This window comes from Platichthys flesus, chromosome 10, assembly GCF_949316205.1.
Source record: "Platichthys flesus chromosome 10, fPlaFle2.1, whole genome shotgun sequence".
Lineage (NCBI taxonomy): Eukaryota > Metazoa > Chordata > Actinopteri > Pleuronectiformes > Pleuronectidae > Platichthys > Platichthys flesus.
Window position 1 is genome coordinate 10447816 of NC_084954.1, and position 20972 is coordinate 10468787.

At 44.6% G+C, this 20972-nt stretch overlaps 1 protein-coding gene across 2 annotated transcripts in view; it reads right to left on the reverse strand.

Moving 5' to 3' along the window:
- The window catches only part of myo6b (myosin VIb), a 39892-nt gene extending 19840 nt beyond the window's left edge, over positions 1–20052 (reverse strand). For both annotated transcript variants that reach the window (XM_062397270.1, XM_062397269.1), the window contains exons 1-14: positions 19810–20052; positions 15724–15870; positions 13303–13372; positions 12768–12841; positions 12206–12335; positions 11303–11408; positions 10905–10960; positions 10722–10819; positions 10466–10630; positions 9156–9236; positions 6846–7026; positions 2171–2315; positions 588–745; positions 179–270 (exon numbers count right to left, since the gene is read on the reverse strand). In XM_062397270.1, coding sequence (XP_062253254.1) covers positions 179–270; positions 588–745; positions 2171–2315; positions 6846–7026; positions 9156–9236; positions 10466–10630; positions 10722–10819; positions 10905–10960; positions 11303–11408; positions 12206–12335; positions 12768–12841; positions 13303–13372; positions 15724–15840 — 1473 coding nt within the window. In that variant the 5' untranslated portion in view covers positions 15841–15870; positions 19810–20052. The remainder of the gene's footprint in view (positions 1–178; positions 271–587; positions 746–2170; positions 2316–6845; positions 7027–9155; positions 9237–10465; positions 10631–10721; positions 10820–10904; positions 10961–11302; positions 11409–12205; positions 12336–12767; positions 12842–13302; positions 13373–15723; positions 15871–19809) is intronic.
- Between the last annotated feature and the right edge of the window lie 920 nt (positions 20053–20972).

The window sequence follows — 20972 nt, forward strand, 5'->3', positions numbered from 1 at the left end:
GAGAGAGACAGGAAGGGAAAACATGCACGGAGGGAAAGACAGAAAGAGCTCGGAGCCCCCACCACCTCCTACTGGCAGGTGAGGGTTTGGCTCGTGAGTGACATGACATGGCAGGTTTCCCAGGACAGAAGAGGTAAACCACACCGAACCACCCGAGTCCAGACGGCGGATCACCCACCTCTTTGAGAATGCGCTCGTTGAAGAACTGCTGCAGTTTCTCGTTGCAGTAATTGATACAGAACTGTTCAAAGCTGTTGTGCTCGAAATACTCTAAACACGGGGAGCAGGAACAAAAACACATTTCAATTAAATCCAAAATGAAAAACATTAAAAAGGCTGTGTTAGATATGGCAGAGGAGGAAATTAATTCTCTAAGCAAAGTGGCCTGGTAATGAAGTGTGTTTGTGTGTGTGTGTGCGTGCATGAGGGTTTGTGTATTAGGAAACATGCTGGATAGATAAGTGCATCTTTGGACTGAACAAACCAATGGGAGCACAAACTGCATCTGGAAGCTGCAAATTCACAGATTGGCAAAACTTCGCTGAGCTAAATCTCCATTTTGTAGACGACTGGCTGCATTTCATTACCGAACCCAGCGATGTCCAGCACCCCGATGAAGTGTGACGAGGTCTCGAAGGGGAAACACTGGTTCACCCGCTTGACCACGTGATCGAAGAGCCGGCTGTACATGGCCTTGGCCAGGGCGTCCCGGGCGTTGTTTGCTTGTTCCACCTTGAGAGGCACCCTGCAGGGGACACACAAAGTGGGGCAGAGACCGTCCGAAAAAACGGGGTCATTGCCGGGCGCCTATTAAATCCCTCTCTTTTATCTATTTATTTTTAAATCAACCCAATTTCCCTGTGACAGCAAAAGTTACGCTGTCTCAACGTGACACATATTACAGCTTGTGCACCATTACCCTTCCCAACTTAACAGTCAAGTTAGGCGACCGCTTTAAAACGAGGGTTTCTGAGCCGGAGAGGAACGTATTAAAGCTAGAGTATGAACCCTGAACCCGACAAGGCTCTCTGACGACTCCTCAACACCTTTTATTTTGAATTATTGACGGGGGTCGGCTGTACGGGCAGGGTGCAGATCCTCAGTGGCCCAGAGTTCAACTCAGCTCCCCCAGAGGATGAAGAGGATGAATTTAAAATGAACGGTCTGTTTTTTTTGCTGTTATGATCGCTCTTTACTCACTTTGATCCTTTTCTCCTTTTCTCATCTCAATATTCCTCCACATCCTGACTTTCGTGAGAATACACAAGCTCGTTTATGCAGCAAGTCTTTTTCGAGATCCTTACACTTAACCTCAGTGGCAGGCTACTTCTTTTTCTTTTTTTTATCAGATACAATGCTTCATATGCACACTAGTTAGATACACCCCTCATCCCTGGTACCATCACATCAACCCCCCCCTGTTACCCTCAGCCTCCCATTGGGTAGACTGGGGCTTAATGACAAAACCCCTAAGCTCCACCTGCTCCCCAGACACCGGGGCCTCTACTGTACCGCGGCCATGCTCGCCTGCCTCCTCAGATACGAGCTGCATTATTTATGTGGAGAAAACACTTCCAGGCCAGGCAAGCATCTGGCCCCCCTGAAATATTTATCCACCAAACGTGCCCCCCCCCCAGTCACTCAAACACCACATCTACACCACAAGTACACAGCAGCAGGGACGGTACTGTGCCATATTCCCCCTCCGTACATTGTGTCTTTTAACCTGCGAGTAAAACACTTTGCAATCATGCACAAAATAAAACCACTAGCTCTATCATATACTCCTCTCTCATACTAAGACCGTAAAACAACAGGGTTAATTCAGTGTCATAATTTAATCTCATCATCTTGCTCGATAAATACATCTCAAGACTTTGCAGGCTTGTCACTGATAAGTACAGGAAACAACTGCTTATCCAGGAACCGTGCCGTTTAAATTCCAGTTGGTTAATCTCCGTCTAAGGAGAATAAGCCGTTTTCAGATTATGAACTCATTGCCTTCACTTAGTTCTGTTCAACTCATTTCACAGATTGTTTTTGTTTGTAAATGACGGCAGTGGCTTCTGCAAAACTCCAGATGATATTAAAATGATTTCCTCCATTAAAACCCAAGAGAACTTCCAATACGAGTCTTGAATCGTACAAGGCTGAAAACCACTGCTCTTACTTGATAACTGTTCCTTTGGCGCCCCCTGCTGTGGTGAGCATGACTCTCGTTGTGAGGCTGACACGCAGATCGTCCTGGTCCAGACCGAGCAGATCAGCACAGTACTCCAGAGTCTGGCTGCACTGATTTCTTAAAACACATCCACCTGAAACACAGTAGATATAAACAGTAAGAACCCCCCACATACAGATTGTTGTTGAACAATGTGCAAAATACGTATATTGGCTTTCCTTCCAATGCATTTTCAGGGACGTCATTACATACACATGTAATTTAATCTCTACAAAATGTGATACATTATGAGCTGTAAGCACCTTAGAGCCCTGAAGTCAGGACATATTTTGAGATTATTCAGAGGGGCCCACGGTATGTGAGAATACAAATGTGCGAGACAGTTGCTCTGGAGATTCTCCAGATCTTTTCCCACCGGCCTCCTGGTGAAATTTACTGAGAATGTCTTGAGTGAGTTCATGTGAGAATACAGCTGTAAAATGTTGTCAGCGTGTGAGTGTGTTAATGATGGATGAAAAAGAGGAGCCTCTCCTTGAACCGTCACCTTATCGTGGTGGAGAGGTTTGCGTGTCCCCGTGAACCTGAGGGCTGTGTTGTCTGGAGCCTTGTGCTCCTGGTAGGGTCTCCCATGGCAGAGTGGTCTCAGGTGAGGGGCCAGACTAAGAATGGTTCAAAACCCTCAATGAATATCGACGAAAGAGGAGATGGGACCCAGCCCGGAGGAAGCCCGGGGCCCCCGTCTGGAGCCAGGCCCAGACGGAGGGCTCGATGGCGAGCGTCTGGTGGCCGGGTTTGCCACGGAGCCCGGTCGGGCATAGCCCGAACAAACTACGTGGCACCCCCCCTATTTTCATCTCATGGGCCCACCACCTGTGGGAAGACCCGTTGGGGTCGGGTGCGCAGCCACATGGGTGGCAGCGAAGGTAGGGGGTCTCGACGGACCAGACCCGGGCGGCAGAAGCTGGCTCTGGGGACGTGGAACGTCACCTCGCTGTGGGGAAAGGAACCGGAGCTTGTGAGGGAGGTGGAGCGCTATCAGTTAGATCTGGTGGGGCTTACCTCCACGCACAGTCTCAGCTCTGGTACCATACTCCTGGATAAGGGTTGGACTTTATTCTTCTCCGGAGTTGCCAAGGGCGTGAGGCGTCGGGCGGGTGTGGGGATACTCATAAATCCCCGGCTGAGCGCCGCGGTGTTGGAGTTTACCCCGGTAGACGAGAGGGTCGCCTCCCTGCGCCTAAGGGTTGTAGGGGGGAAAACTCTGACTGTTGTTTGTGCGTATGCACCAAACAGCAGTTCAGAGTACTCGGCCTTCTTGGAGACCCTGAATGGAGTCCTGTATGGGGCTCCAGTAGGGGACTCCGTAGTTCTGCTGGGTGACTTCAACGCCCACGTGGGCAACGATGGAGACACCTGGAGAGGCGTGGTGGGGAGGAACGGCCTCCCTGATCTGAACCCGAGCGGTCGTTTGTTATTGGACTTCTGTGCTAGCCATGGATTGTCCATAACAAACACCATGTTCGAACATAAGGGTGCTCATAAGTGTACCTGGTACCAGAGTACCCTAGGCCGAAGATCAATGATCGATTTTGTGATCGTGTCATCTGATCTGAGGCCGCATGTTTTGGACACTCGGGTAAAGAGAGGGGCGGAACTGTCAACCGACCACCATCTGGTTGTGAGTTGGATCAGGGAGTGGGGGAAATTTCCGGATAGACCTGGTAAGCCCAAACGAGTAGTAGTAGCGGGTGAACTGGGAACGTCTGGAGGAGGCCCCCGTCCTAGGTATCTTCAACTCACACCTCCGGCGGAGTTTTTCTGGCATTCCTGTGGAGGTTGGGGGCATTGAGCCGGAGTGGGCGGTGTTCAAAGCCTCCATTGCTGAAGCTGCGGCGGCTAGCTGTGGCCTCAGGGTCTTAGGCTCCTCAAGGGGCGGTAACCCTCGGACACCGTGGTGGACACCGGTGGTCAGGGAAGCCGTCCGATTGAAGAAGGAGGCCTTCCGGGATATGATATCCTGGAGGACTCCTGACTCGGTTGCAGGGTACCGACAGGCCCGAAGGGCTGCAGCTGCTGCCGTGTCGGAGGCTAAGCAGCGGGTGTGGGAGAAGTTCGGAGAGGTCATGGAGAAGGACTTTCGGTCGGCACCAAAGTGTTTCTGGAAGACTATCCGGCACCTCAGGAGGGGGAAACGGGGAACCATCCAAGCTGTGTACAGTAAGGATGGGACTCTGTTGACCTCAACTGAGGAGGTTGTCGGACGTTGGAAGGAACACTTTGAGGAACTCCTGAATCCGAATAACACGCCCTCTATGTTGGAGGCAGAGCTCGAGGTTGATGGTGTTTCATCGTCAATTTCCCTGGTGGAGGTCACTGAGGTGGTCAAACATCTCCGCAGTGGCAAGGCCCCAGGGATTGATGAGATCCGGCCAGAAATGCTAAAGGCTCTGGGTGTTGAGGGGCTGTCATGGTTGACACGCCTATTCAACATCGCGTGGGAGTCGGGTACAGTGCCAAAGGAGTGGCAAACTGGGGTGGTGGTTCCCCTGTTCAAAAAGGGGGACCAGAGAGTGTGTGCCAATTACCGGGGCATCACACTTCTCAGCCTCCCTGGTAAGGTCTACTCCAAGGTGCTGGAAAGGAGGGTTCGGCCGATCGTCGAACCTCAGATTGAAGAGGAACAGTGCGGTTTTCGCCCCGGACGTGGAGCTACAGACCAGCTCTTCACTCTCGCAAGGATCCTGGAGGGGGCCTGGGAGTATGCCCATCCGGTCTACATGTGTTTTGTGGATCTGGAGAAGGCGTATGACCGGGTCCCCCGGGAGAAACTGTGGGAGGTGCTGCGGGAGTATGGGGTAAGGGGGTCTATCCTCAGGGCCATCCAATCCCTGTACTCCCAAAGCGAGAGCTGTGTTCGCGTCCTCGGCAGCCAGTCAGTTTCGTTCTCAGTGGATGCTGGTCTCCGCCAGGGCTGCGCCTTGTCACCAATCCTGTTTGTGATATACATGGACAGGATATCGAGGCGTAGTCGGGGTGGGGAGGGGTTGCAGTTCGGTGGTCTGAGGATCTCGTCACTGCTTTTTGCAGATGACGTGGTCCTCATTGGATCATCGGCCTGTGACCTTCAGCACTCACTGGATCGGCTGGTGGCCGAGTGTGAAGCGGCTGGGATGAGGATCAGCACCTCTAAATCTGAGGCCATGACTCTTAGCAGGAAACCGATGGATTGCTTACTCCGGGTAGGAAATGAGTCCTTAGCCCAAGTGAAGGAGTTCAAGTACCTTGGGGTCTTGTTCGCGAGTGAGGGTACTATGGAGCGTGAGATTGGCCGGAGAATCGGAGCAGCGGGGGCGGTATTGCGTTCGCTTTACCGCACCGTTGTAACGAAAAGAGAGCTGAGCCGCAAGGCAAAGCTCTCGATCTACCGGTCGATCTTCGTTCCTATCCTCACCTATGGTCATGAGGGCTGGGTGATGACCGAAAGGACGAGATCACGGGTACAAGCGGCCGAGATGAGTTTTCTCAGAAGGGTGGCTGGCGTCTCCCTTAGGGATAGGGTGAGAAGCTCAGCCATCCGTGAGGAACTCGGATTAGAGCCGCTGCTCCTTCACTTAGAAAGGAGTCAGCTGAGGTGGTTCGGGCATCTGGTAAGGATGCCCACTGGGCGCCTTCCTTGGGAGGTGTTTCAGGCACGTCCAGTGGGGAGGAGACCTCGGGGAAGACCCAGGACTAGGTGGAGAGATTATATCTCAACACTGGCCTGGGAACGCCTCGGGATCCCCCCGTCAGAGTTGGTCAATGTGGCCCGGGAAAGGGAAGTCTGGGGCCCCCTGCTTGAGCTGCTCCCCCCGCGACCCGACCCCGGATAAGCGGATGAAAATGAGATGAGAGAGAGATGAGAAAAAGAGGAGCCCTAAACGTAGAAGACGCTGACAAAGACGTCAACTTGGAAAGACAACGAGATTTGAGAGCTTGAAGTGATTTCAATGGACGCAGGAGTCGACGTGCTGGAAAGAAGAACACGTACTTTCCGCAGCAGAATGAAAACATCAAGTCCCGCTTCCTGCTCCCTCTACCCAGACTCCACCCCTCGCCTGAATGTTCTGTCCTGGATAATCTCCTGCTGTGCTCTTCATATAAATATATAAATATTCGTTTTCTATTTTCTTTATTCAATTTTTACAAACTAATGTGAGTGAAGCAAAGAGGTCATAATTAATGGCACCTTCCAAAATCAGAGGTCTAAAGTGAAGGTGAATGCAGAAATTCAGTTGTGGCCATTCAGTGTATTGAGGAAGGAACTGTTGACAACTTCCCTTTAAAAAGCCGTTGACATGTATTTATTCAAACCTAAGAGACATCGACTGTCTAGACAGAATATAAAGAATGAAGAAGAAATGAGAGGGAGATAGACATCGTGGTTGCCGAGGTAACAGAGGTCTTATTGTTATCACCAGTTTGGAGTAAATTGTTATTGTGTTGACAGACAAAGCTCTGGTTGAACAACACAACCGACTTATTGAGCCACAGAGAAAGTAAAAATGTTCTACTTCTACTTTCTAAAATAGGCTTAAACTAAACTACCCCTGCAGTGAAAGGGGTTGCCAAAACCAAAATATTGATCATCTCATTATCCCAACAATTTTTTTTTTTCCTTCCTCACCCGAGGAGCTGCCCGTCTCTTCAAAGTCGATGTTGCCCAGATGCAAGACGCCGGCGACCACCCGGAACAGGTCCAGCTTCTCGGTGTCATCCAGGCCAATCTTCTTCATGGCCCCGCACATCCTGTTGAAGTCGCCCTGGTCGTCGAGGAGAGGGTCCTTCAGGGCGCCGACCTTCAGATGCTGCAGAAGACACCAGAGAGTTAGAAACGGTCGCGAAACTGGAAAAAAAGTGTCAAAGCGCAATTCAGATCAGGATTTACTCAAAGAATCTGTGAATATCTATCTGTATTTTATATTATTCAAAGTCTGATTATACCATTTGCCTTCAGATATTGAGTAAATGTGATTCTAAACTATAAAAAACACAAGTCAGAGAAGAACAAACCAACAAAAATGTAACCAGTAAAAGCCTCCACCCGCAGCAGCACACAACAAACACACCACCCTATAAAACCAAGGCTGCTCTGCTCCAGGAGCCATGTGTCCAAATGTCTGGTCAACTAATGTATTTATACTTTTAAAGAAAAGACTAAACCCATCCGAAACATTTCAATATCTCAAGAGAGGGGAAAACAGAGAGGTGAAACATGCAGCGTGAAAACATGACTGGAACAAACCACTTCAAGAATCGTCAGGGGTCGAGACTGTATCTTGAACGCAGAGTGACAATTAACAAGGGCTGCACAATTATGACTAATTCTAACTATTGTTAGTGTATTGATGGGAACACGTTTGTCATGGTTTTGACCCAGTCACACAAATATCATGGGTCAAAGTTCACCGGAGTAGAACTACACGTGAAGCCATTCTGCTAATTTCACCGGTGTGACTGGAGTCTGAGACAGCAAGTCTGCAAAATCAAAAAACTTAAAGTATCGATTGTGTCTACGGCAAATAACTGTGCAGCCCTTCATCGTCCAGTCTGCCTGAAACCAGCAGAACTAGCATCCTTTGTGTTTATCTAACCCCGCCCGGCTGTGGCAGACACATGCAGAGAAGAGGAAGCGTCCACTACACACAGCAGCATGTGGAAAACCTTCAGGAGGAACACAGGAGAAAGAACAGCAACACACAACTCTGATAAAAAAAAGGAACACGTCACCTTGTTGTCCTATATACAGAAACAGAGACGTGTGGCAGGACACACAGAAGTACAACAATGTGTTAATAACACACAGTGTACTCACAACCAGAGCTTACAGGGATTCCAAAGATTACTAGACACTGTTAAAGATTTTGTTAACACACACAAAAAAAAACTGGAGCACAGATACAGTTTTTAATCTGTGACTGGGTGCAAATATTTCAATGGAAAAATGTAAAATAATTTTTTTTATATTAATACACAAACTAAAGTACAACTCAGCTAATATCATATGGTACATGAGTTAAACATCAGAGCCTGACCGATACTAGTAAAAAAAAAATCTGGGATGTTATTATTATATTTTACAGTTTAACCATAAACGTTATGATTAATAACTATTAATATAAACAAAAATATAAATACAACCAGATATGTAGAACTTCAATTAAGAAAATAAATGCAAATGCTTTCTGTATTGTTGATTCTGTTAAAATAAATATATGGTCAAAGTAAACACAGACCCTGATATGTCTGTGAAAGATGGGATGAGAAATCTGTCTGAAAGTCAAGGGAATAAAGGATTTGATTGGCCTTCAAGGTGAGGCCACTTTAAACCATTACTCTTCTTTGCTCAATAAACTCATTATGAGTAAACCCATTAAAAAAAAGGTGCTGAAAGCTCCTTTGTTTTCCACCACTTCATCTGGAAGTTTGATCAACATAGAAGGGAGATATTATTCTGTCTTCGAAAAACAACAAGTGAAGTGAACATGTATAATTAGTCCCTGAGAGAGCGACCTGTCACACTTATTTTTCTAATTGTTTCATGATATTAATTACACATCTCCTGCAGGCTCTGCGGCGCAGCTCGTCGGGCGCCTGGCTCGTGCTCATGTCGTACATAATTCATCAAATACGCAGACTTGAACTAATTTCCCGGCATAAAATATCACGATTGACCAGGTTTTTTTTTTTGCATATCATTTCACCTTGGCAAAAAATATTTTGAAAAATACGGTCTGGGATTTGCTTTCACTCCCATTCTCAGTGATTGTTATTGCATATCTTAATGATTCATCGCAGAGTGTTACATTTTCTGCCCTTGTCCTCTTGCTCTCAAAAAAACTTTGCCCCCAAACAAAGACAAACGCAACACAAGTGTCAAAAATAATCATAACAACTGAGATCCTAGTAATTGAACCAGAACAGGATGTGACATTACCTCAGGACTCTTGCGACTCTGCATGATTTGTTTATCCGAGTCTTTACTGGCAAAGTACCTGGTGCATCCGCGGTTCAGATACTGCAACAGAGAAAACAAACTTTTAGAAAACAATTACACATAATTAGCATTTTGGCGAATTTAATTCAGACACATTGCCGGGGACATTTGTATTGATTTCCATTGTCGCAACGATTTACTCTGCCGTCTTCCAATATTGCTCCACAGCTGACTGGTAGTGAATTGCACAAAGTAATTGCCTCTGTTGATGTGGGCATCACCTCGGGGATCTGATATCATGACACCATGATAAACATCTAAGAGGGAACAGCTCGAGCTGCTTGTTGTTCCGTTAAGTGTTGTTTTGCAATGCGTGCAGAAGAAAAATCCCGTTTGGGATAAACACCTTCATGCTCTCTGACTCTGCCCCTGCTGAGTTGATAATTGCTTTCGAACAGGCCAAAATTCAATTTTTGTCCTGTGATTTTTTTTCAATCACGCGGGGGGGGGGGGACTTTCAATTTTCACTTAAGAAAGTACGAATAAACAGCATCTAATTTTGACAATTCCGATTATGCAATACAAATGAAGTAAGGTTTGTGCTCTCTTTCAAAAAATAGGACCCCTGTTTCATTTGCTTTCATGCTTTAATTGTATCCTCTATCACATGGTCCCTGTTCAGACCTGCTGGTATTAATATCCATCCTGAGAGACCCGATCGCAAGAGCACGTCTGTTCACACCTGATATTAAAATACGTCCTGAATGTGTCTCGTGTGACCACTTGGAATCGGATATTACTTCCCCGCTCCTTAAGCAAATACTTGTTATTTCTGTTATCAGAGACCGACTTATGTTGCTTTTACCGTGTATGAGTTAACCGATCATCTGATGTCACTGTGTGTCTGTGTGTGTGTGTGTGTGAGTCAGGAGGGGCTGAAAGAATCTCAGGCAGCTGCTATGAAGAAAGATTTTACCAATTTAAGAAAAGTATCAATCATTATGTGGCGATCAGTGTTGATATTATGACGTTGGCCTCAAACAAATCGTGTAAAAGTGTAAAAATACTTTAGATTTCTGATGCAGGTCAGAGATTTCAGCTGACAGAGCAAAAATAATGTGGCTCCATGTGTCCCTGACCACCTTAGAGTGTGTCCTGGTGATGTCTTTGGGTGCACTCATGCCTGTTCTCAGTGCTTTCCACTTGTGATCACACAGGATGGATGTAAATACCAACTGTGACTGGGGTCATATATGTTCTTCTGCTGAGAAACATCCAAACTCCCTGGTTGTCCCTGTGAGCCCACTGACCCTGAAGCTGTCTGGAGAGTCCAGGTGCAGTTTCTTCTTGATGTCCTCAGATGCTCCGGCACACAGTCGGTAGAAGATGTGGTAGTTCCTCTCCTCGTTGCTCTGCATGCAAATCCTCGACTTCTCCAGCAGGTAGTGGGACACAAATCCTCCCACAACTGCATTCTGGTCAAACCCAAAACAGGGAATGAAATCAAGTCTTAAGAGCAGATTTAAAAAAATGATAAATCAACTCAGACCGGCGATCATCCATTACCTTTTCATTGAAGTGGATTTCTACAAACTTCCCAAACCGGCTGCTGTTATTGTTCCGAACTGTTTTAGCGTTTCCAAAGGCCTCGAGAAGAGGATTCGCTGGATGAGGGAAAGAATACACATCAGCATCACACAGCCCTCAAACACAACACACACAGGGTTTTCACTGGTTATAATGAATTACCTTCTACAATTCTCTCGTCAATATCCTGACCGCTTCCATATGTTGTGGTCAGATATCTATAGTATGGGGGGGAAAGAATGGAGGAGAATAAAAACAGTTTAAAAGACAAAAATACACAGTTTACACAGTTGAACACTTACTACAGTTGCCTTTCCTTATGACAATAACAAAACAGAAGTAGTGAATGCCTTCCTTTGAATTCATGTGATCATGTAAAGAAACATATGAGAAGTCATTGTTTTTGTTTGTTTAATGTCAGAATGCCTCCAGGTAAATATCGTATTGTTCATCTTTTTGTGGAACACGTCACAATCGTTGGGTCTCAATAAGGTGTGAAGAGTCTAGGTTTGATATGAGGAGCAGAATTTGGACGCAGTATAGTTCCGGTGAGTTCCTACCTGAGAACAAACTTGGTGTTTTCTGTCTTCCCGGCACCAGATTCACCAGAAACTATGATGGACTGACTCATCTTGAGAACCTTCATGTCCCTGTAGGCTTTGTCGGCTGAAGAGAAAAAATAGAACCCATTACTTTATTTTCAAGCATAGTCAGGATTTACCCAGGGAACAGATTAAGATAATGCAATGATGCAAACTTTATAGTGTCTCATCAGACTAGAATAAACAAATGAACTGAACATTGCATTAGTTTTCATATATCTTTTGTCCTGTTCACATTTTTTTAAGTAGACAACAATGTGACTTTAGGTGTTTTTGTAAAGCATTATTTACAAAATCTCGGCTGATATAATAATAATACAATGTACTACTAACAATATATAATATAAAGATACATTTTCTGTAATAAACTAATAAAATCCATGTATGCATCTTAAGATAATATTTAGGATACATTTATTTATCCCAAGCACATGCACAGACATGCACAGACACACTCATTTCGTTTTTTAGGAAGTTTAACCTCAGCATTTAACCCATCTGGTGCAGGACACACAGAGCAGTGAGCGACCATGTACGGCGCACGGGGAGCAGATGTTTGGGGAGTAAGGTGCCTTGCTCAGGGACACTAGATAGGGGTAGGGAGAATCCTCTTGGATTTTTGGACAGATCAATCCAGGTTCATCTTTTGTTGTTTCTCCGTGGAGTCGAACCAGAGACGAACCAGAGACCTTTTCTGCCCATAGTCCAAGTTTCTGCCACTAGACCACCGCCTCTCCTATTATCTAATACTAAAGATAAACTCAGGATAATACCAAATCTTGTTAATGTTTATGTAACTGGACTAATATTACTGGAACCTGCAGATATACTGTGCAGCTGTTAGCAGGTGTTTGCTCTCACCTATAGCATAGACGTGAGGTGGCAGCGTGCCCAGGGACTTCCCCCGGTAGGACTTGATGGTGTCTGGGCCGTACAGCTTGGGGACGTCAAAGTAAGGATTCACAGCTATCAGGATGTTCGCTACATAAGTCTGTGCGAGATGTAAAATACATGTACACAAAGAGAAAGTTCATTAAACAGTGGAAAAGAAATGCACATTAATTATTGAACAATGCGACTGCACAGGTGAAAATGAGACACCCCCTGACTTGTTAACTTATCCTTCCTTTCTCATCTACCGGCTGTCCCTCATTCCCCAAGTGACGGACCGGGATCAGAGTCGGGTTAGACCGTCTGACTCTGTGACCCTGCGCCTGGTTCCCTTCCCTCTTTACCACCTGGTACTTCTCCACCCCCCGGGACAGAAGGAGAGAGAGGATCTCTCTCCTTATGTCCCCTCACTTGTTACTGTATCTCCTTATGATGCAATTCAATAGCAATGTCTTTAAGTGATTGCAAGAGGATATGCAAAGGTTTCTTACTCTAGCTACAATAAAGAGTACAGGCGAGGAAGAGAACGTACATAAATGTGGTCTTTGTTGTAACGCACTCGAACGTTGTTGAGAAGTGTCGCTTCATTCAAGTACATGAGGGAACCTGAAAGAACAGGGGAGAACAGAGACAATTAATAATAATATGAGTATGCATTTAAAGCACCTTTCAAAACACAGTTACAAGTTGCCTTACAAGTTAAAAATGGAAGGCGAGCTAGAGGAAACAATTTAAAGGTCACACGGCATCGGAGCACAGATATAAAACTGATAGAGATGAGAGAAGAGGCAAAACATTATAAAATGAATAAAATTGAACATAGAAATATTCCTAATGTGTCTTTAGGAGGGATTTAAAAGAGGATGAGGAGTTTGCCAGACAGATCTCCACAGGGACATTGTCCTGACAGTCCTCAGCCGGGTATTTGACCTCAGGTTGAAATTGACTGTGGTGCAAGTTCAAAACGGGCCTTAAATGTCAGCAAAAAAAATATTTAGATATATTCTAAATCTGAGTAGTATGCATAAAAAGAAAAAAAAGAAAACGCATGAGAGACTTAAACTTACAGTTGTCATCTACAAGTTTGTTGACATCGTCCTCAGCCGGGAAGACTTGGCTCATTGGAGCAAGAAAGGTCTGAGAAGACAGAAACAGTTTTCCTCACTAATCAATTCCCTTTCAGGACACACATACTTGCTACATGAATCCCTGACAACTGCAAACAGATGATTATTTACTATTTAGTTATTGTTTGGAACGCTTATGACAATAAACACATTTTATTAGCATCCTATTAAGCATGAAACAACAGCTAAACAAGCATGCATAAACATGAGTCATTCATCACGCTTATAGACCAGGCTGGTGATGTTTGGTGCGACGACGTGTTCCCAGGCTAAATTAGTTACTGATATTCTCACTCTGTTGTCTGACTTAATGGAAATAAATTCAATGGAACAAGCCGGCTGTGAGAGAAACAACGAGAAGACATGGCAGCATGATGAATAATTTGGTGGGAGAGCAACAGGATCGGAACACCTGAGCGAATAAGTGAGTGTGTTTGAGTGTGTGCGTGAGTGTGTGTCTGTGTGGAGGAAAGACAATGGTGGAGCGCTGTACCAATCAAGTTATTAAAAACCACCCACATATGAACAAACTCAAGAAATGTACTGATGCTAAACAAGACAATGACATGTCTGATTATTCCCTATAATAAACACTCTTCTACATCATTAACATATTCATTACACTCGCTGTAGCAAGAGCCCTGCTTGTGTGTGTTTGTGTGTGTGTGTGTGTCTGTCTGTGTGTCCCAGTCTGAGCCAAGACCCTGGCTTTATTACCACCAACAGCCTGTACGCATAAACAGAATCGGCTTTGTGTGCCAGCGACAATACCTTGGCTCGATCTGGACATGCCCGTCCACAATAACAACCGTGTGAGAAATGTACCACCGATAAAAATTGACAAAGAGGAAGAGACAGGCCGAGCCGCTAATGAGTTCAACGCTGCAGTAAAACGACACTCAATGGGCCTTTCATTCCCTCGCTGAATGGAGCAGAGTTACAGTCCTGCAATGGGGCATCAACTCACAATCTTCATTCGAGGGCTCTTACAAACCCACAAAAATTGGGTTTGTGTTTCACATATGAAGAGAGCAGCAGGAGAATGTCCAGAGCTTTCAGGTGAGGGTTCTCATCTGGAAAGCTATCATATCTCATCTTCTTTTCAATTTGATGTCTTCTGTGGCGTCTGCTAATTGTGTGGCTTCTCTTTTTCAGCCTGAGATATATGTATTCTTTTTCGTTTTCAGTTTTTTTACCTGTTTCATGTTCAGACACCATCAACAGACTAACTTTTCAATCATTTTCATGCTGTATTTTTTACATAGGCTCACCTGCACATTTACCCAACATTTTATACAGAAACCTGTGGGGAAAGTTTTAGAAAATGTCTGGAGCAACTGACTCGGGCAGTAGCCTTCTCACATACAGCCACTCCAGAGAAATGCAAAAGCAGCTTTAATGTTATGTAGTCAGATAATTGCCGGTTTCCAATTTAACATTTGATTCTCTCTGGTTTTATTGGGATTAAAATGAAGTTTTACGAACTAAAAAATATTGAACCTCCTGAAAAATATTTCAATAATTCCCCAAAAAGATAGATTCTGGATTCTAACATATTCAAAAGACAAAAAAAAAGATAATAAGACTTTAAATTAGGCAGATATTGAACGATGTCCTACATAACTTTTTAACATAGAAAAATGAGAGCTGTACCAGTACCACGGCTCTAATTTAAGCTGCTTACTGGCGAAACTGAATGGAAATGTTGACATCTCCACTGCTTCAGACTCAGTGTGGTGCTGTGGTGCTTAGTGGGACACCTGAACAAAATGAAACCAGACACACCTGCCAAAAGGTCTGGGACCACGAGCTGTGGCGTGAACGTACCGAACACAGAGAGGGAACTGCTGCAGGTCGGCTGCAAACCTCCGAGGGCCCGGTGCTTGCAGGGCAGGGGACGCGTGACGGCTCAGGTGTAACAGGTGGCCTTTACCTCCTAATGAGCAGCTCTCCCTGAAGGCAACACTATCGGCACACCTGCTGCTGCTCGCATTATTTATTCATGGCGCCTCTCGTGTTTCTCACATTTTACACGTTGCCGCCGACGCCTTTTTACCTGAAACGGCCCTCAAGACACACAGAAAATATATAACTACGTTTTCATTGCCTGCCCCGTGCGTTGGGATTATTTCATGAAACCCTCGTACGTGAGTTTCTGAATAAGCGCACGTGTGTATGTGGTGATGAACCTCCTGGGATTAAGGTGAACAACAACCAGTGAATGTGCAACTCTCTCATTGACTTGCAGAGACATGTTAAAGAAACGCAAGCACCAATGCCACTGTTACCTCAGCCTCATTTCTCCTACCGCACGCTGCCTGTAAATGGAAAGCAGGGGTGAGGCTGTGTGCGATAACCCACCTTGCCCCTCTGGTTCAGTGGTTCTATGGTGAGCGTGTCGGCTCCTATGTCCACGATCATGCCCAGCTGGAACCCGTCGGCCGGGTGGGGCGCCCATACCGGCTTCCCGTCCTCCATGGCTCACCTCCCGTCTGCACGGCTACACAACTAAGAGAAGGAGGAAGACAGGGAGAAGGAAGAGAGGGATTATGAATGTGCGGCTTAAAACAAACATGCAAAGCACAGTAGACCGTTTTGCATTTGTACCCTATACAGCCTGTTCCCTATGACAGCACAAAGTAAACTTTCTCTCCAAGGCTGCATCGGTGTGAAACAGAAGTTGATGTCGACATTGCTAATTTGAGACAGAGAATGTTATATGTCTTGTAAGGGTATAGGTTTGTTTTCGCTGACCTTATTCGTCATTTCACAGTCATTTCCTTCTCAGTCTTTGACACCAAAAAAGTTACTTTAAGGACTTTTAATACACTGACATTTTGCCATAAACATTATCCCTCAACTGACACGGAGACTGAAATCAAAGTACTTCGGTCTGACTGATAGATTTTTCCAGGATACCCCCCCCAAAATACACAAACATTTAAAAAAATGCATGATCTAACTGATCTATGATTGGTTTTCTCCCTCTAACCATTAACCTGATATCCCTCCTACTGATCTTACAACAACGAATTTCCCATTGGACCGGGACTGAAGTTTGTCTGCAATCCAGAGTAAGGACACCACTCCCCCAAGCGACCTAACATGAATTGCCCCAAACAATCCCAATTGGACTCTTCCGTGCTGCCAATAGGTTGAACGCCGTCTCCTTAACGGACCTTGAGGTTATGCCCACGCATCCAATTAGGTTCAGGGATTGAGTTCAGATGTCAATGAGGATATGGTGCTGAGATAACTGCTGATGCATCCTTGGACGAGGACTCGCAGTTCAACAAGTGCATCACATCAGCTCAATGCTGGAGCCGGTAACCTGTACTGACCAACACCATTTAATGTCTCTCTAGATCGAGATCTTGCATTATTCATTACTCTCTCTACGACAGCTTTAGTGTCATTACTTCTACTTTCCAGGTCACATTATATCTTCTTTTCCTTCCAAGTTACATTACTTAAAGGTTCAGTGTGTAGAATTTAATGACATCTAGTGGCGAATTTGCATGTTGCAGCGGAACACCCTCACTTAACCATAAACTATAAAAGGCCCATTGTAGTAAAAACATCATTATGATTATTTTATATTCAATTTCTGCCAATTGATCCCTTTCACTTCAATCTTACACACTGAACCTTTAATGGAACATCTGAGAGACTTTTACTGCTTTGTTATCAAGCTTGTGTCGCTTCTGGTCAATAAACCTACATCTGGCGAATACCCTCTGTGTACTTTGTCACTACACAACTGATATTTCCCATCAGGCCTTTCACTAGAAGGACTTTGTAAGGATGTTTTATATTATCCCCTCTAATGCTTATATTTCTGGACGGAGGAAAACAGGATGATATGAGGAACCGTCTCAAATACTATTGTCAATGAAAAACAAATGATACCTTCTGAAGGAATGCTAAATGGTTTGTATTTATACGTCACTTTTTTGTGTTGATGACCACTTAAAGAACTGTCCAGCACACATTTGCCATTCACCCAGTCATACTCATATTCATACAGCGCATTTCAGTTCGTTCAGTGCCAAAAGACACTTCGGCACGCAGAATAGAGCAGCCTGGGATGCAAGCACCGAACTTCTTGTTCGTTGGCAACACGCTCTACCTCTTGAACCACAGTGATCCACCATACACCCTTAATAATTCACAATAGCATAAATGAATGATCTTCAGTAGAATAATAGTAAAATGCTAATGAAGGGCGACTGTTCAAACTGCTTCCACAGAAAGTGAACGTAACTTGAGACAGAGAATCTGCTGTTATCTCAGTTTATTGCTCTATGGCTCATTTATTACTAGAGCAATAATCTTAGGTTCACACTCTGTGCCTTTTCTCTGTAGAGGCCATCAGCCAAGGCCTGGATCAGAGATCTTATATCATAGAGCCCGACGCCACTGTCAAGGCCAAAACAAGAGCTAAATGAACTGTGAGAACCGAAGAGCATGAGTAGATGTGAATGCAATGTGTTGCTTTTAATATCTGTACTGGAATATCATCTGAGTTTACTGTAATAATGGAAAAGGTTTAGTTCGTAACGTTGAGAAAACTGAGACACGTTCCTTGTTTGCGTTTGTAAATTTGTAGTGATACTCATTTGACTATCAAATACTGTAGGACTGTTAATGATGAACCTACACAGTGTGTGTCTGTCTTTAAACCACATCTAAACATGCATGTAGCGAGAAAGAGGGAGGACAAGATCAGTTCTCTGTTATCTTCACAGTCTAGTGTGATCTCAAGGCTAGTTGGGTCCCTGAGTCTTTGTTGGATCGCTGATAACAACAGTGTTTTCTCACAGTTTCAAACTTCTGGTTTACAAGATCTCAGCACAGCTCAAATCTACACGAATGACACAGGCCTACATGACGGCATTCATCTTGCCATAAGATCAGGAGTAATCTTTATCTTGTTTAGGACCACGCTGTCCATACAGTCTGCTGCAAACAAGGCTCCGCACACAACACATCCGTCTTAATCAGACTCGGCTCTGCTCCCTGAGCCAAACCCTGGGAGATCCGCATGCTCCTTTCACAGCAAACCTCCAAAACAACCTACTATGGCACTTAGACAGGGTGATGCCCTCAAAAGTCTTTCCTGAAAGTCTGCACCTGCGAAGCGGAGAAATCGCTCGCCGCTCTCAGCCACACTGAGACCAATCCCTCATGAGTAACTGACTCTGCAGCCTCCAATCCTCTTAGCGTTTGACCCCAATCCAGACAGAGAGGTGAGACGCTACATGTGGGATCTAACCCCTCATGTATAAAAAAAGTCAGCTATCAGAGTGTTAAATGGCGTCATGTGTCCTGGGAAACAGAAACAGAACCACAGTGCAGAGGAGGTAGGAAACATAAACACACACAAAAGTACAGTGGAGCTCTGAGTCAAAGAAGGCCGCACACAAACACGCCTCTGGTTTCCTGCCTCTTGCTTCCTGTTCTCTGGAAGGCGAAGGGGACATGGGGGGGGGGGGGGGGGGGGGGGGGGGGGGGCACTGGATGTGGAGGTCAACAGATCAAAGAGAGACACACACATAGGTCCCACGGCCAGAGGTGCACCTTTTCAGAGGGCTGTGGCAGGAGGTTAGAGACACAAGAATTTGAATAATTGTAAATAATTTAACTTATGAAATTAACCAAATGGGAAAACATTACACATCTGAAACTAGAGCCTGGGCGATCAAACAATATCAATAATTATCACAATATATATTTCATCTATGGAAATATTACAAAAGATATATATATATATATATATATATATATATCAATATAATGCTTAACACAGCAAGGAGGTATAACACATGAATGATCTGTATACAATATTAATCAAATGTTTATCAAATCAACCTTCACTCAAGTTTTTAAACTCATAATGTGAAACTTATCATGATGAGCATGAATATTTAATTACTTTTTTTAAATCCTTAATATTATTTTTGGTCATATCTTCCAGCCCTACCTTTATATTTTGTTATCTGTGTAAATAGTTTTTTATAATTTACTTTTTGACACTTTCCCACTGTTTGTCTTTACTTTTTCATTATAAACTAGTTGGCCATTTTGTAACTGTGTTATGAATACATAAACATTATTCCAGAGACTACTTTACAACCAAACAGTAATTTGTTTGAACTTCCTGAAGCTTTGAGACTTGCTAGAAGACAACTTCATGATCAAAGTGCAGTTATACAGACCAACTCCAGACTGAAGGTTCTAAGCCCCTTAGAAATAAGCCATAATAAGCACTGTGCGACTCAGACAGTAAATAAACACTCCTACCAGTACAAGTACTAGAAGTAGAGGGCTGCAGCAGCTGCACCCCCCCTCCATCCATCCAAGGAACCGAGCAAATAACACAAAGTACCTGGAGCTGACTCTTTGCTGTTCACTACAAAAGTTGGGACAGACGCGTTAGGCACTTACGACTCGTGTCCTTCACTCGGTGCAGAGCAGGAAGTTTAAAGTCCCTCATGCGGACTTGTTCGCTGTTGTTTTTTCCCGTAAAGTCCAACTTCCTCTCGGCTCGTCTCTCCTCCTGCAGCGGGACAGCACAGGACAGCGCGGCTCGGCACGGCACGGCACGGGACAGCTCGGGACAGGATGGAGCAGCAGTGTCTGGACGTCACGCTGCGCTGGAGCCGCGGTGAACGCAGCCCGGTGACGTCACCCAGGACTGGAAGGTGCGTTGAGGTGCGGCTCGTAAGTTTACGTGTCAGGTAGATTCATGTGGACTCCACTCACTGTACACATTATCACACTGTAACCTATTTTTGGGTGATCTTATCTTATCTTAACGTTGCAGCGAGGCAAAACCAATAATAATGATAATAACAATAAGAATAACAGCAATAATAATAACGACAATAGCGATAATAACAATAGTTTATTTGTATAACACTTATTTAAACAGGTTATGCTAGTACATGCTTCACAAAATGCATGGGAATAAACAACACAGAATTAAACAAGACAAAACAAAAGTAAGAAAGGTAATAATAAAAATAAAATATTAAATACAAACTAAATCTATTAAAACCAAGCATTTAAAGGCTTTCTTATAAAAAGAAATGTTAAAAGAAATCCTTTAAAAACAGGTAAAGTGGTGGTAAGTCTAATCTCCATAAGTTATCTGACATGCTCAACTTCTGTTAGCATATTGGTCTAATTTTGGAATCATGGTCAGAGTTTCAAATTTGATACGGCATAGAAAGAAAAGATATTCAAAGCAACAAGTCGTTGGTGCATCTGTACTACACCCAGGCAGGATCCAACACAAATGTATACTGTTTACATGATTATTGTGAGTTTAATCATTATAAAACAGGAGCTACAGTATCAATTCAGTGCCAACTGGACCGCGTAACTGGCTGCAATGAAAAGACAGCAAATGTTGCCTTTACTCATGAATATTTGAAAAGCAGGTAACACAAAGCTTTTGGGGGGGATTTTTTTTTGAAGGAGACACTCGATCCACGACTGAAAGCAGCCTGAGGGTGAGTAAATCTAATTAGGACATTTGATCCTCCTGCATCAGACCCTATCTGATTACACACACTAGATGACAGCATACAAACTTTAACCAGACA